This window comes from Argentina silus, assembly GCF_951799395.1.
Source record: "Argentina silus genome assembly, chromosome: 14".
NCBI lineage: Eukaryota > Metazoa > Chordata > Actinopteri > Argentiniformes > Argentinidae > Argentina > Argentina silus.
Window position 1 is genome coordinate 2,296,062 of NC_139668.1, and position 17,818 is coordinate 2,313,879.

Here is a 17,818-nt window from a genome sequence, read left to right on the forward strand (position 1 = left end):
TTACTGAGTAGAACGGCAATTTACAAAGCTTGTAAGAGTCACTGAATTTGTCCAAGCAAGCTAAACTATTTGCAAATGCAATTTTACATTTAAATGTTTAAAGTATTAGATTGTTGATAAACTCTAAATTGATAACTACTGTACATGCAACACATTGTGAAGCAGAGCGCATCTGCATCTACACAAAGCAAACACCAGTAGAGGAATAGCAAAAATATATCAATCTATATGGAAATGCATGTCTTCATTGTGTTTGATAGCAAATCAAGAAGATGCTGAGATCTTTTCATTAGCAAAGTCATTCATTGTAAAGTCCTGCATATCATGTGTAAAATGCACACACACACGCACACAACACATGCATGCACCCACACACACATGCATAGAGTGAGAGAGTGAAAGGGATACACACACAAAAAATGTCCTAGATGCCATTTTAGAAAATACTGTGATATTTTATTAAAAATGCTGCAGAAAAGTTTTATACAGGTGTCCAGCCAGAAATATCATCTATCACTTAAGGCAAAACCGCAAACAATGTAAGACAAACTAAATCATTTCAAATCCTACATTAAAACCCTTGGTAACTTGACAGTTGAGGGACCAAAGGAAAGGATATATCTTTCATTGAATTTACAAATGTAGCTTTATAAACCTCTTTATATGTTCTTGCTTTTTGTTTTTGTTTTTTTCTGTAATAGGATGCAGAACTGAAATAATCTGGGTTAATGGTTACTTTTTATTGTATTTATTATTCTTATTAATATCAATATCATTACTATTATTTACACTCATTCACTTTGAGTTGAAACCCAAAATATCACAAGCCTGGCACAATACTTTACATATTGCTAGCATATGACAATTTGAAATATCTAACATATACTTCTTTACAAACATATCCAACTAATATTGATACAAAAATCCACTGCCTTTTTTCTAAATAATACATTGCTGGTCACATTTGAAGCTCAGGCAGTGTTGAGATCGCTAGACATAAAAAGACTACAAATAAAACGATTAAAAGCAGAACAAGATGAAGCAGGTGAGGGAAAGGGACCCACAGGATCAAAACACATTTTTAGACAGAATACCATCTGAAAATGTAGATTGTAAAGCTGTATTCAGACATGCAATGTGTCAGGAATTGACACAAAGAAACACACAATACATAAAAATGCTTGTCTTGACGCACAGTATGCTCCCCAAAAAATTAGTGTTTGGATTTTTTTCTGCCATGAAAACTATGAAACACAGATTTAATTGAAAAATGGATAATGTCTGATACTGAATATATACACACACCTCAACAGAAAGCACAAGCTTTAAAAAGCCATATTTTAACTCAAAACAACAATAGAAGCTCTTTTAATTTCTTTTTATTTTAACTCACAACTATATACTGTTTTAATTTTTTTTTTTTTTTACAAAGTTTCATAAATACATTTCAGGCTGGGGAGTTTTGAATTCGGGGCCCATGTTTAGTCAGTAAAACACATGGATCATCTTACTTTACCAATGCAGAATGGTCTTTCAGTGGTGAATTGTAAGTTGTCATGTCCTATGATGTACTTTATGGCACAAAAAGCTTTTGAGTAATCGATGTCATCACTGCTACCCTTCACCCTTCATGTCTATTCAAGCATTCTAAAGCAAGTTTTCAACGGTCTCCAGGTGTTGTTCTTTTGGTAAATCTCTCTTCAATCCTCTCAAAAAGCTTAGCTCCAAATACATTATTACTATAGTAACATTCACTTAACAAGTTCATATTTGACTTTGATATACTCTTCAAGAAGGTATGGTAGCAAAATAACATCTCATCCACAGATGAGTCTGTGTTAAACACAGTCACTCTTCTTATTTTCATGTTTTTGTCCAACATACCTTGGGATCACAGGCCAGGCCCCAGAGACCAAGGAGCTGATGGCGGGCGCGGTCCTCCTGGCAGAGCTATACCCTGGTGGTGGAGTGTCCATGGGGCAGGTTGGTACTGTTCTGACTGCCGCCAAAGGTGTTGAAGTTGTGCAGGGGCTGCATCCCAGCCAGAGAGTTGGGGATCATGGTAATGGTGCTGGGCGTCATGAGGGGGATGTCGTCTGGCGACCTGCGCAGGGTGAGGGTGTAGTCAGGCGGGCAGGTGAGTCGTAGCGTGTCATGGGTCTGGAGCGACTCACACTCGTGGTGGTGCTCGTGCTCCAGCTGCTGCTGCTTCATCTGCAGTGACATCAGCTCCTCGCTCTGCAGGTGGGCGATGTCGTTGGCGTTGGCAGCCACGTTCGCCGGGGTAGAGTTACGCTGTGGGCTCGGCCCGCGCCGGTTTGACTCATGCCGCCTCTTGTCTTTCTTGTAGTAGAGGGCTGCGAAGGCCAGGATGTTGAGGAAGAGTAGCGAGGCACCCACTGCGATGGTGACACTCAGCTCTGTGGAATAGTCCCTCTTGGTCTCGATGACCACAGCTGATTCGTCGGTGAGGTCACCGCCCTTGCGCTGGTCAGTAGTCTGCTTGGTGTTGGCAGGTGGCACCCCAGGATGGCGAGTGGTAGAAGGCCAAGTCTTCCCAGGGAAACGCTTGGTGTATGGGAAAGGGGTTGTGTCCTGTGGCGGTATCTTGGTGGTTGTGGATACGTATTGAAACAACTCGTTGATGTTGTGAAGGTGGGGAACCAGCTCCAGCCAGAAGGCTACCTTGGTGGCGCGGTAGTGGTCCCTGACCCGAGGCTTGAGGCCGATGTGGAGATAGAGCTGGTCCTTGGGGTTGTACTTGGACCAGGCCACCTCTTCAAACCGGTTAGGCTTCGTATGGATGAACTTTGTATCCTGAGGTACCGGCTGGTTGGGATCTCTGAAAATGAAGGAAATAAGAAAACATAGTTTTAATTGTGAAACTCAATAATTATCAAATAACTATATTATCGATTTCCATGATGGTATTCTAAATGATGCTATCTTTAAAGGTGCAGCATGTGTGCTGGCCACACTTTACATTAAAAAAATGCACATGCTACGTTTTTTAATAGAGGCAAAAATGTGCATATCCTTGTAAACAACCATCTCTTTGTAGCTACTTTCTGCAAAGGATTTCACCAGGCTTTCTGAACTAGGAAAGCCTGGTCTCAACAAGGTTAACTGGAAACAAATATTATATTACAGTATACTCCTCCCAAGTGGGTCAACTTAATTATTTGTATTTTTGTATTTGCCTTCTTGCAGAAAATGTTCATAGGTGAAAAGCAGATCTGTTAACAAATGGATAATAAAAATGGCCTTTAACTTCACTTAAGTGCTGTCTCACGGTGCAATTAGATGACTCATGTCTCCCCTTTTAATGTCCCATCAGTACAGAAAAAGCTGTAAATTACTTTAATATTGCATGTTATTCTTTCCTGACATGTTCAAGATGTGGTTGCCTAGCCTTGTGTTAGAATCGAGCAACTCTCTGGTGATATTGTGCCTGTGATTTCATTAACTTTCGAGGGGCAAGGCGAGTGAAGTCCAGACAACAACCTTGGAACTGACACTGGAGTGAGGGGAGGGGAATCTCTGGCTGCATGCTGAACAGATAGGACTCATTTTGAGTCATACACTGCACTCAGGGCACCAGGGGACACAGCAGAGCCAGCATCTCATTGAGAGGAACTCAAACAGCAATACAGATACATGGATGAGAGGCTGCTGTTATCACAGTTCTGTCCATCGGGAGGAGAGGGGGGGGGGAGTGGCAGTTGTCTCAGGGGAGATGGGGATAGTTTACTTTCTATAGTTTTAGTTAATCCCGCATGACAGCATTTCCTGCTGATGGACTGCTGTTTAATATTGTCATTACACTATACAGCACATCTAAAGATGTAATTGATTTTTAAATTGACGGAGACAAGGAAATAATGAACAGAATATGCCTCCCTTGAAAGATTCAATTACATACTATTTAATGGCTTAAAATTCAATACAAAGGTAAAATTGTGTCATTTTGATATATAATTGAATCTGTACTTTTCTTTAATTTCACATTCTTAGTCAAATATTTAGCTTTTCAATAACATTGTGCATAATGTTACCAAGAGAGACCATTACTCATGGTACTTAACATTCAAACCATTGCAGATATAAGCTTTCTGCATTAGATTGGAATTTATTGACCTCCAAGGAGGAAATTCTGCATTTCTGCAGTACTGTATGTCCCAGATTGAGGCAGCTGACAGTTGATTCAGAAACCTGCAAACCATTCAGGGCTGATGGCCAAACTGGCTGAGAGGTCATCCAGCACACTCAACCACTGATTGAACGGATCAAATCCCGGCCCTAATCTTATTGTGATGCCCATGAATAGGCAGTGACAATTTATGCTTTTTCAATGTGAACATAGTCTCTTTCCACAGCCTCTTACTGTATATCACAACGTCTGTTCCACTCAGCTGAGAAAACAGCTATTCAAATATAAGAATTCTGAAATGTACACAAAATCTAGTACCAAGTTGCCTACCTACATTTGGATATTGGCGTTGCAAATTATCAGTAACTTTCTTTTGAACATCAATAGACTCACAGGACTGTACAGTGAGTCTATTGATGTTTTTGTGATGCAAAAAAAATAATCATTAAAAACCAGTATTGCAAATTTGTTATGAAACAAGTGTCTTGCCAAGTGCAGTAGGCCTGAGTTTAGAAGTTGGCCACCGGTGTAACAATGTCGCAGGAGTACGGCACTAGTGAGTTTTATTTCAGGTTATTCACCTCGGCAAAACAACCACCAGGAGGCATCATTGAGCATAATGTTTACAGTGTGTTGTAGTAAACATTGCCACCTGATGAATTTTGTGAAGAGTAGCTTATGAGTTGTTGTTTCAATTTGGAAAAAGGCAAATTATTGTCTCGTTGTAGAAATTGTCCTGTCCGTCATATTGTATCATAGTTGGCTACAAATTAAGTACTTTCATAGAGGTGTCATATAATCGCTGTAGCCTTGGGCAATTGTTGATATGTGTGACATTCATGGTCTGTAGGCTACACATTTTGATTCAGCTCCTGTGTGTGTGTGTGTGTAAGGTTGAGCTCCACTTACAACAAACTCAAATAGTTTCCCATTAACAAACAAAAGCGCGGCAATTTATCCAGCCACGAGAGAGATACAATACGAATGATGAGCACAATCCAATCCCACTCCTCCCCTAGAACAGTAAAGTTTTTAATTCCGTTAGTTCATAGAAGATTGACATGCAAACACTGATTTTACTGTAGCCTTTAATGTTACATATTTTATAGAACTGTGGCCGCACCCCCGGCGTGCCTGTTATCATATAATTTTTTTGTTATCATGAAACATTTTGAATGCATGGCGACTGTATGGATTTTCCAACAGATCGACTGCATAAACTTTCAGCTGATTTAGGTGCATGTTGGAATAGGCTCCTGCTAGACTGTGCAGGTTTGGATGAATTGGGTTGATATACTGTTGATATACGAATATTTGTATATGGTATACGAATATATGCAATGCTCTCATGATCAGAGCTGTTGTCCGGACGGGTGCACTCGGGTGAATCTGCTGTAGGCCTTGTGTCAATTACCGGAGACCCGATCATTTCATGCTTTTCACTCGCACAAAGCACTACATTATTCTCCTATCAACCGGAATGTGATCAAGAACGTCAGTGTTGAATACAAATGAAATAACAGCATAAACCACAACATTGTGTCTAGTTACTGGCCATTGTTAAAAATGGGTGGGGGAAGGTGAAGTTGGAATTAAATGTCTCTGTGTGTTTGCTTGAACTCTACTTACAACAAGCTCAAATTGTTTCCAATTAACAAAACAAAGCGTGACAATTTATCCAGCACACTCTCCCCCTTCAAACAATCCCTCAAAAAGCGCTATACAAAATAAATGCATTATTATTATTATTATTATTATTATTATTGTTATTATTACTACAATGAGAGAAGGCTGCCCTTGCAGAAAATGTGAACGCTCGCACATTATGACAGTTTTAATAATAACAACTGTAGTCTACTTTTCTGTCCAATCTCAATCCCACTGAAACCCAACATCCTTACTTCTGTCTTGCAAGAACATTCCTAACTTCATTCTGTAATCAATATGTGACATTATTAAAGCTGACTCGCGTTTGTTCATGTCAGACTGCGCTAAAACATTTCCCCCTGGTTCTCTGCGCTGTGAGAGAATGCATGATGACGGTATGAGAGTAGATAGGAGTTGGTCCCATGGCTTGGTTCTCTTTAAAATAACCTGATAATTAAACCATTTCCACTCTTCATCTCTGCAATTCATGAGCTGCTATAATAAACTTGATTTATCTGATGAGGCAAACCATTCTCTTTTCAAACATCCTTCACAGCTCTTGTCACCACCTTGTGGTGGCTTTTGGCAGCACTTCACACCTTGTGTCTGCTGCAGCAGCGGGATTGAGGTAGACCACCGCTGCAATGTTGGTGTGCTCGTATTAAACACCGGCCTACTGTATTTGAAATGAAAGTCTAGCATTGCCACAGTTTTGCACTGTCAAACATGTCAGCCTTTGTTAAGGGGAGTCCTGCCCTTACCCCTGTGTTACAACGAATACATACAGTATTGTACTGTACATTCATAACATGTGGGACATTAAGCACAGTCTCACCTAAGGCCTGTTGTCCTGATAAAGTCATATGTTCCCACCATGCTCTCAATCTGTTCCCTCTCATATCAGAGGTAGATTCAGATGGATGAGTATTGTAGTCTATAGCTCTTAAAGCCTAGCAGGAAAATATGTAGAAAATTCATATTAAAATTATGAAAATAGAAAATCATAGTTATAAATAATCTCAAGTCTAGCCAACTCTGTTTTTTGCCAGAAGGGGGTGGCACATATGCTAGCACATATTCAGCTGCTTACAAATGTATTCAACGATATCTCCCTCTGTCTGACACAAAACTGCTTTGCAGATTACTGTTGAAAACATCTGCTCTCTCAGACTGTCATCTTGTCTTGACTGTCATATTGTCTGTGTAAAAGTAATGTATACTCCATAGCAACCATGTATAGCAACACAAACACAAACACACACACGCGCACACACACACACACACACAGACACAGCAGCCCAGCCACAGCACTGGAAAGAGGAGAGTTGTGCTCTCATCCTCTGTGTAGTTGGGCCTTTTTTGGGTGGGAGAACCCTCAATTTGGTGAGAATTGTGATTGTTTGCTGGAGTTGGAGAGACTCTTCTCAAAAATTGACATTCTGAAAGTGATGGATTTGCTTTTGGCTGCTGCTTTGTTTGAAGCACTACAGGAAAAGCAAAAAGCACTCACAACACATCGATAACTCTGGAAATCTATCCCCTGCTGAACTGGCATCAATTGTACACATGCCAACCGGAGAGCGAACGCTACAGCCTATGAAGCTGATCAAGAGTTTATTTATTCACCTTAAAATGAATGTTCAGTGTGACTGGGTCGCAAACATCCTGCTCCATAATCTCAAGGCACAGGAAACAAGGACGTGATCCAAATATCAACGCAGAGTAAATCCTTCATCAAAACCATAGCCTGTACGGGGCTGACTAAAACACTGTTTTTTTTTGTCTAGTTAATGCGTGATTAGCCGACATGACCCCTGCCACCATAGACAATTCCTGATCCATGTTTGATGTGGTTTCGACAACTGTATAGTTTTTAAGATTATTGTAGTTCGAAGGAAAAACAACCAAACAAACGGAAATTTAAAAAAGAAATAGAACGGGCAACCTACCCTGTCTTGGCAAAGTTAGTCCAGTAGGTCATGACCACAGCACTGAGCATGACATCGTTCTTGGAGAAGTTGCAGTTGAAGAGGTCTGTGGGGCCAATCATGGGGATACCGAACACGTAGGGCACCTCGTCTCCGTGCGCTGAGTCAGCCCAGCTCGGCTTCATGTCGCTCTGGCAGTGGTGGTAGAAGGCGTAGAAGTACGTAGGGGACCCGTACTGAGCGTGCAGGTCTGCCGTGGCCACGGCCGGCGCCACCCATTGGTGATCTGTGAACAGCGCCACCAGGGTCTTCCTCCGGGTCTCGGGGTTCTCCTTGTCAGCCCAGTCTGTGTACATGAACTTGATGGTCTCGCGTAGTGTGTCTTTCCCCTCTGGGTAGCCGTACAGATGGTCCACAAAGTCCGACACGGCAAAGTCAAAGTCGTTGGCCGACACACCGTCCTCGCTGTCGACTATGCCGTCCACGAACTTGAAGCCCTCGCCCTGGTTGACGCCCAGCATGATGTCGTAGTTGAGGAACTCGCCCTGTTCCATCAGGATCTGGGGGTCGTCCGGGATGACATCACCGTCGATGACGGGCCCGAAGGCGATGTGGTATTTTGCGGGGGTGATGTACTGCTCGATGAGCTCCTTGTAGTTCTTGTTCTGCAGGCACTCCACCAGGTCGATGGTGTCCAGCATGTTGCAGCCCACCTTCTCGGCCAGCATGCGCGTGTACTTGGCAGGCTGGTAGTTGACGGCCCAGCTTGACAGAGCCGTGCCACTCTGGATGATGGCTTTCTGGAACAGATCTGAGAAGGGAAACTGATATTAGAAACAGGAATCCTGGCGTAAACAAACACCAGGTTTTCACATGACTGCAAGTATTACCAGGCCACACTGCACTATAATAGATTAACTTGGAAACAAAGTGTTCTTGAGGCTGGACATAGGAGTAGGCAGGCTACAAAAATGCCATCAATAGTAATATAAGATGCCGTCTTATGTAGCACTTTATTTCATAGTAAAAAATGACAATCTAAAAATGTGTACTTTTTAATGATATATATCTAATTGGTATCTATTCCAAAGTAATTCTGGTTGAGTACCATCAGTCAGTCTACAATGCATAGCAAAAAAAATACAAAATACAGAATCAAATATAGTACTGTATTTCCATTCTTCTCATACTGACAAGACATGCAGCAAAAAGATGATTCAGAATACGGGCACTACATTGTGCAAGACACATTTGTTTATTTTGCAATGAGGCCTTGGGCATTTCTTCATCCTGAATTTTGAAGCGCAGCTTCATGATCTGCCACTCTGCAAATAGGCCACAACACACTAGGAACACTGCTTGTATGTTTTTTTTACACATTCTATTTATACCAACGCAAATACTGTGGTGACTCAACGAGGACGACTTGAAAAGTATGTTCCAAGCACAGCAGACATCTCCCGCAAGGCCTAGTTAGCAGCAGAGGTTTATTTTTCCCTCTGTTATTTGGATAAGACTATCAGTTAAACCTTGACTCAGATATTAATTTAAAGACTGTGCATATGCCTCTGTCTCACTTCATCCTGCTCACTGAGGCGTGCTTGCAGAACCGTGAAACAGATAATATCCTACCAAGGCAGTAGTGAGGGTTACTGCCTCGACTAGGCCTCCCTAACAGGAATGATGCAGCAGCATTAACTGACAGCTCACATACAGCACCAACACAGGTGATGGGCTCTGCTATCAAAAGGATACCTGAGTGGAAAGAGGCCTTGTCTGAATGTCTGTTTCAGTCATCAGCTCATCTATTGTAACAACTAGCCCTGTCATCTGGCTCACGTCTGTTCTCACAATTGTCCTTCTCACAATTGTCTGCTGACTGGGAGGGATTTTAAATCTAAGATAACTCAATAAAACACCCAGGAGTGAGCTCAAAGAACCTAGTTCAAAACCTGTAAATGAGGCAGAAGGAAAGCTCTATTTTCTTCCATTTTATGGATTTGAAAAACAGGGAATATGACCATGAATAGCAAATGTTTAATTGGACTCTGAGAAAGCCATTCAAAAAAATCGTCTGAAGTTTCCACTTGGTCATCCCAGTTGTTTTCTCTCTGAAGCTACACTCCCTGCTGTCAGTAGCATGGACGGAGAAATTAAGTGCATTGATGACTGCAAGACCCTTTCATTTTCTGCTTAACTGATGTTGATTTATATGGATTGGAATGAAGTCTATGAGACTGATTAGGTTATAGTTGTTTTCACAGTTGTTTATACACGTATCTTCCGGTGAGATTCAACTGCAGAGCTGCTGTCTCTCTCTGTATCGCTGTGCACAGTGCTGAGGCAAACAACAATTAGACTAGTCTGTTATTTATTAGAATGACCTTCGGATTCACATTTCTAGAATGCTATTTTGAATAATGAGAAGCAGCCAGATGTAAATGCAGTATAATGTCGCCGTATCCATTCTGATATCCGCCCACAACTTCTCTCTGGCTGGTCACACAAATATCTAGTGACTGTGGAATTATTTTACACTTGAGTGAACCTGTGCACACACTCTGCTTGTTATCTCTCTGACTGTAACATGTGGCGATGAAATGTGACGCCACATGTAATCTCTGAAAAAGTCACGGTGGTGTAGTCTGACTTTCGAGTCATGTCTCACAGTGAAGAAAATACTGCTGTTTTTTTTGTACAATGTCTGCCGTCTTATAGTTACTCAATCAAAGCATTACAAAAAAACTCTAGAAGATTCCACAGCTCTTCTTCTATGTAGAATCATAGCTAATAATTTGAATTAGTCCAAATACCCCATGGTGGGCCTAGATAAAGACACATTTTGTTATTAATTCATAAAAAAATAATGAACAGATTGACAGTGACTGTGAAGGTGTTCTTATTTTAAGTGTTGGCCAATCCCAAAGGAATCAAAATAACTGGTTTAGCTGACTTTCTGCATATGACAAATCTACACAGGGAATATCAGGGAGGTTAGTAAGTTTGTCTGACAAAAGCATCACCACATACATACATACGTACATACATACATACATACCTTCTGAGTAGTGTGACAGCGTCAACAGACTCACACATGATGCACCAGCACCAGAGCCAAATATTGTCACTCTCTTCGGGTCCCCTTTAAAAGCCTGGATATTTTCTTTGATCCACCTCAGGGCTTGAATTTGATCCAGCAGTCCATAGTTTCCCTTTGCTGCTTGATCACCAGTGCTTAGGAATCCTGTGTGGAAAACACAAACAGAACAAACTAATGTATAACTTGCTGCTTGATTGTCTTTAAACCCTTTGTCATTGATTATGGCAAGGAAACCAGTGGAGACTGAGGTCAGATTGCATGGCCCCAAAAATACTACTACTGTACATAGAGTTATAGTACAATAGCTTTATAATAGCATAGCCAGTTGTGTAATATTATTACACAGATAGCTATGCTTATTGTGACCTGTGGCTTGTCCTTTCTCTGTGTACTGCATTGAGTCAAGGATAAAGTGTTAAGGGACTTTTTGACAGATTACAGCATCAGGCATCTTTTGCTGCTAGCTGGGAATTGTGGCACTGAGCTAGTCACCTGCCCACTGCACTTGTTTCTTGAAAACACAATTTCGTTTTATCTGAAATTGTTCGACCAACACTACAGTAATGGCAAAATTATGCCCCACAGAAGTCAATACTGACTCCAATTAATAATGAGTTGTTTGTGATGAGAGATTGAATTCATACAAAAAGCAGAACACCCAATTTGTATGAAATTTTACGACCCGGATTATATGAAAAGCTATGAATGCAACCATGGCGGTTAGGCAGTATTAGGCATTCGCTTTTGGTTAAGGTTAGGGTAAATTGTCAGGAGAAGGTATTAGCAAACATCTAACACAAAAAAATATAGTTTTCCAACAAACAAGCAAAAAGTTTTACTAACCCCGATTCAAACCAACGATGTTGAGTTTACAAGTTGGGGTGCTAAGGTACTGTCTTTCTTATTGAACTGCCAGTATAAATGTACCCTTTCATGTCTGCTCGTCGCATTCATAGCTTTTCATATGACCTCGTTCGTAAGATTTCATACGAACTTGGTGTTCTGCTTTTTGTATGAATTAATGTGAATTAAGCATGACATCCAGTTGGCATGAGTGTGAGCTTCAAGTTGAGCAGACCATTGGGAGGGAGGAGGAGGGATGCAAAGGCAAGCTCTGTTTTATTCTGAATTCAACCACTTCACATGATTTGGCTTTGTTTCTCAAGTCAAGTGTCAATCAGACAGCTTGTTGATGTCCTCCAAATCAGAAACTTGTTGAAAATTAGCAGATTTGTCTAAACCCATTAGTGGGGTCTTAAACAGGGCCACCAGGGTGTCTGGTCCTTACCCTCGCCAGGCCTTGGATCTCAGTGCCCAGACCCTGGCAGTGCCAGCAGCCTTCATCCTGCGGGAGGACCCAGACAGAAGCGTACAGGACAAACCGGATGAAAGGACGAGGAGGAAAGGTGCCTTGTGGCTCTTTGATAGGGAGCAGATCCAGTTTGTCATGGTTAGGTGGAGGGGACAGCAGAGGGCTGTGGGATTACAAGGCCCCTGGCAGAGCACAGGACCCCAGGCCTCAGCTCTCTCTACTCTCAACAAGATGACCCACAGGAACCCCACAGGGAGTGTGAAGATGAGTCAAATCCTGCATTTCAAAGAGGTTTCTGAGAATAGGCTGTAGATTACTGAGCACATAGACTAAAGATCCGAGCTGGACACCAGGTTTTCAAGGTATCTCTACCATTATAACTGATGGCAAAATAAAGAAAAATACATAACACCTATCAGACACTAAAGAGACCAAGACATAATCTAAAATAAACAACATAGCAATTTGACATTAACATCAGGACTATTTTTTATTTGATTTAACCCTTATTTATCCAGGGAAAACACATCGAGCCAATGTCTCTTTTACGGGTGTGCCCTGACAACATATAAATACAATTACAAAACAACACAGTAAAATACAAAATACACACAAACATTTATCAAAACAAGAGCATGTCTGAGACATAAGAGTAAAAGCCTCTCTGTCAAGAATCGAGAAACAAAACAAAAAGGCTGATACTATTCCAGACAACACAGCATATCATACAGCAGGCAATATAACCAACGTATTATTGAAAATAACAAAATATTTTACTACTCGCAATATTTTCCACCAAGTGTTTTAGCATTGATCTATTGTAACTTCAGGGGATTGAAAGGAACATATCTGAGATACGAGATATTTTTACATGACAATACAGTATCGCAGGGTTGCATAATGTCGTCCATTGTTGCATTGTTCCATCTCCCGTGAATGGCTTAAAAAAGGGGACCTTTATCAGCAGAGCATACCCATCACACCCGGACAGACTAATCCCTCTTTCTCCCGGGCCTTGTATTACTGCTGCCTCGACAGGGACTTCAAGCTTAATGTAGGTCGCCCATCATACAGTGCAGCTCCGACAGATCTGAGGTTTGAGTGGCAGTGACATAAGAGCTCTGCCCGGCCACACAGTCATTTAATGCCACTCTAAATTGCATTGAAGCAGCTACGACATACAACAACATATCCCTCAAAGCAGCCCTCATCAGGACACTAATGGCACTTCTTTTCAAAGGTATTTATTTCAGTACACACTGATGTGTACGTTTATAAAATGCTTGTTAATATGGGAGCGACTATACGCAAAAAAGGCAAATATAAGCTGTTTTGGTTTGATAAGTTATCATTGAGACATCCAGCTGTTTAACAACTAGTTCCCTTTAATTTGTGCTGTATATTGGATAAATGTGAACACTTTACTTTAAATGGTATTGATCATTTTAACACCATGCTGTGTGTTCACAGTGTGACTGCACACATTAGACAGCATGGATCTGCAAGGGATTTTCCACACAGCTCTCTGGCACTGAATACACTGCTGTATCACAACTGTCTGTACATGTGTTGAAGTTGCACTATGTTGGACTTTGATCCTGTCATGTAACATATGAACTATGCCTCTCTCTCCACACACACACACACACACACACACACACACACACACACACACACACACACACACACACACCACAGTGTAGCATTCTTGATGTAGAAGCAGCCTGGAAACAGCTTTAAACGGTTAATGGTTGAGCGACAGTAGCACTGCAGTAGCACCGCTACAGTAGTAGTGAGTCACCTTAACTTTTTCATGTTTTATTTGAAGTTTACTTATGCAGGGCACTGTAGGCGTGTGTGTGTGTGTGTGTGTGTGTGTGTGTGTGTGTCAAATCGCTCCCCATCAACACATTGAAGACAATAGGCCTATTCAAACTTTCATTATGGCTTTCCTTTTTTTTGTGCTCTTGGTCCCTCCCTCCTTAGTGTGGAGTGGAGAGCTGTTAGAAACTTATGTAAGTGGAGATGCAGATATGAGCTACTGTAACAACACATTAAGCCTATCCATTAGAATTACGGTGATATACCTGAAATAAAACATGTGAAAAAGTCAAGTTGACTCGCTATACCTGTTGCGGTACCCGTGAAATTGTCTCATACAAAATCCCAAGTCACATCCCAACCCAACTAAGCCAACAGTGTTTAGAAATACACAGAACAGTTTGACTGTGGAACACTGACAGACTCATCAAAACCAGACTGCCAAAAAGACTTCCAAGATTTGAGCCAATCAACTTAAGATACAGTGCCTTCGGAAAGTATTCAGACCCCTTCACATTTTGTTGTGTTATAGACTCAATTTAAAATGGATTAAATTAAAATAATTTGCCATCAATCCACACACAATACCCCAGAATGACAAAGCAAGTTTTTCAGTAAATGTATTCAAATGGAAATACAGAAATAGAAATACAAAAATAGTAATTGATTCCTATGCAAATCAGAGACCCTATAAAAACAAAGATATTAATTTCAAAATTACATGAACTATTGTCCTTGCATTAAGATGGACTCAATTCAATTTATTGAGTGATTTGTTGATGACATTTTTGCATTTTAGCTAATTTTAAGAGTGTCATAGCAAATGGTCTGAATACTTATGTACATGAGGTATTTCTATATTTCAATTTTAATAAATTTACTGAAATTTAAAATAACGTGTTTTCGCTGTGTCATTCTGGGGTATTGTGTATGGATTGATGGCAAGTTATTTGAATTGAATCCATTTTAAATTGAGTCTATAACACAACAAAATGTGGAAAAAGTGAAGGAGTCTGAATATTTTCCGAAGGCACTAACATTAGATAGATCACAGAACCATGACGAACATCACTTCTGCAATAAGCGGGTCGGTGATGGGCAGTGAATTACAATATAGTGGGGGAATTTGTCAGCAAATGTGGGCTGATGTCACAGTCATCTTCTGCTGTCCTATATACAGTAGGTTGTTATCATTAAGCGTAACAATAGGCTCTGCCAAATCCATGCACACTTTATTGGAAAGCTGATATCTAATCAATGACAAATTAGGCTAAATCAGCTGGAAGTTTATGCAGTCGATCTGTCGGAAAAATTAAGTCAGTCGGCATGCGTTCAACCAGGCACGTCGGAAGGGGGGGGGGGGGGTGCGGCTGCAGTTCTCTAAAATATGCAACATTTTGGCTACAGTAAAATCAATGTTTGCATTTCAATCGTCTATGAACTAACGGAATTTGTTAATTTAAGAACTTACTGTTCTAGGGGAGGAGTGGCATTGGATTGTGCTCAGCATTTGAATTGTATCTCTCTAGTGGCGAGATACATTGTCACGCTTTTGTTTCTTAATGGTTTGTTGTAAGCGGAGCTCAAGCAAGCAGTCCACAGGAGCTGAATCAAAATGTTATAGCCGACAGATCATGAATGTCACACACAACAACTGTCCAAGGCTACAGCAATTATGACACCTATATGAAAGTACTTCATTTGTAGCCAACTATGATGCATGATATGATGGACAGGGGCGAAAAAGAACAGTCAAATACAGACTATAGGCAACTGCAAATTACTCGTTGTATAGGGCTAGTAAAACAGTGAAAATATAATTTGTTTTATTCTCGTCATTGCACATGACATGGAAACATTTTTGATTGATTCATGAAAGCTCTCATTTCAGGTGCGCTCTTTGCTTTGTGAGCACGCTGTGTCCATAGCCTACTGCTAAAATGCGCAGAATCAGCTGAGAAACATTATATCGCTATGAGTTAATATGCACGTTCACAGACACATATTCCATGTCTGATATTATTTTATGAAGTGTCCATGAAGATGAAACATGATTTGTTCTAAATTAAGGTTTATTTAAGGACATCATTTAGAATTTCTCTGAGACAATAATTTGTCCTATTCCAAATTGAATAAACAACCCATAAGTTACTCTTCATATAATTAATCAGGCGGCAATGTTTGTAAACACTATAACACACTGTAAGCATATCCATTATGCTCAAAGATGCAGAGGTGAACAACCTGAAATAAATCTCACTAGTGCCTTCGCGATATGGCCAACTTCTAAACTCTGGCCTACTGTATGACGGCCAGGATCGGTCCACTTCTGGCCCAGGCAACAAAGTCATACCTGGGACAAGTTTGTCATGTTAAAGATATGTCTGAGTGATAGAAATGGCAGGAATACATAGTAATTTCTGTTTGTGTTGTGTCCTTCCCCACATTTTTACTTCCTTTTACTCCCTTCCTTCAATCGAGAGATGAAAATCTGATATCCGAGATTAATGTTAATACAACATCGGTTTTTCTAAAATGGGGTGTTTTTCAATAAAGACACTTCTATTCTCCATCCTAAGGACAAAGAAAACACAGTTGACATTGAGTATCTCTCTTTTATCACATCCTAGGAAAAAGACGGCATAGTGTGACACTCTGATGGTAATAGTGACTAATTGTGTTTTCTGTCCAGAAGATAATCATTGTGGCTTCCAGATTAAATGTTAATTATCATTGAATGGGAATGACGTGAGTGGAATGTTTTGGATTAGCTGAACCAGGTCAGGTCACTGGCTCGGAGGAGGCACGCCGTGGATATTTTCAAACCTGTCTATCAAACAGCCATACTATATATCCAACGGTCTTTGATTTGCATAGGAATCAATTACACACTGTGTAAATTAGGATGTCACTACCAAAATTTCATAATTTTCTCTTGATCCTAACAAACTCCCCAGTTCCTGCCGGTGACAAACATACCCATAACTTGATGCAGCTACCACTATTCTTCACACGAGAGACGGTGCGGAAACTGTGCTGGATTTGCACCAAACTTAATGCTTTGTAGTAAAACCAAATAAACACATTTCCAGCCACTTTCTTTGCTGCATCACCTGAATTCATTGTTGCAAAGACAATTATGGATATGAGATGATAGATTATTTTCCATTAAGGGATTATTTTTGGCCACTTGGTTATAGACCAATTTTGTAGAGTGACTGAGATGATGTTGTCCCATTGACTGTGCTTTTTCCTCTCCACCATTCAACTTTGTATATTTTTGTAAGTCCCCCCAGGCCTCAGGGTCGCATTCCTGAGCAGTTTTGTTCCTCTCCATTTGCTCAGTTTGTAATGACAAACTGATCCACACAGTGTATAATTGATTCCTATGCAAATCAGAGACCCTATAAAAACAAAGATATTAATTCCAAAATTACATGAACTATTATCCTTGCATTAAGATGGACTCAATTCAACTTATTGAGTGATTTGTTGGTGACATTTTAGCATTTTAGCTAATTTTAAGAGTATCATAGCAAAGGGTCTGAATACATGAGATATTTCTGTATTTCACTTTTAATAAATGTACTATTTCTAAAAACCTGTTTTTCTTTGTCATTTTAGGGTATTGTGTGTGGATTGATGGCAAATTCTTTTAATTTAATCCATTTTAAATTGAATCTATAACACAACAAAATGTGGAAAAAGTTAAGGGGTCTGAATACTTTGCGAAGGCACTGTATGTTTGCCAAATTTGGTAGTGATGGACCCATGCTACCCTGTGGCCAACTGACAAAACATAGGGTGTGGCTTATAGCCCTCTGCCATCATGCAAAGTTGCATCCTCCTGGGCCTTTCCA

At 40.5% G+C, this 17,818-nt stretch overlaps 1 protein-coding gene across 3 annotated transcripts in view; it reads right to left on the reverse strand.

Annotated features, from left to right (window-relative positions):
• Nucleotides 1–1,950: 1,950 nt before the first annotated feature.
• Nucleotides 1,951–17,818, reverse strand: part of nlgn4xa (neuroligin 4 X-linked a) — a gene marked incomplete at its 3' end in the record, with an annotated part of 62,205 nt that continues 46,337 nt past the window's right edge. For 2 of the 3 annotated variants that reach the window (XM_083684386.1, XM_083684387.1), the window contains exons 3-5: nt 10,776–10,969; nt 7,747–8,549; nt 1,951–2,842 (exon numbers count right to left, since the gene is read on the reverse strand). In XM_083684386.1, coding sequence (XP_083540512.1) covers nt 1,951–2,842; nt 7,747–8,549; nt 10,776–10,969 — 1,889 coding nt within the window. The remainder of the gene's footprint in view (nt 2,843–7,746; nt 8,550–10,775; nt 10,970–17,818) is intronic. The other variant, XM_083684385.1, reaches the window with a different exon arrangement.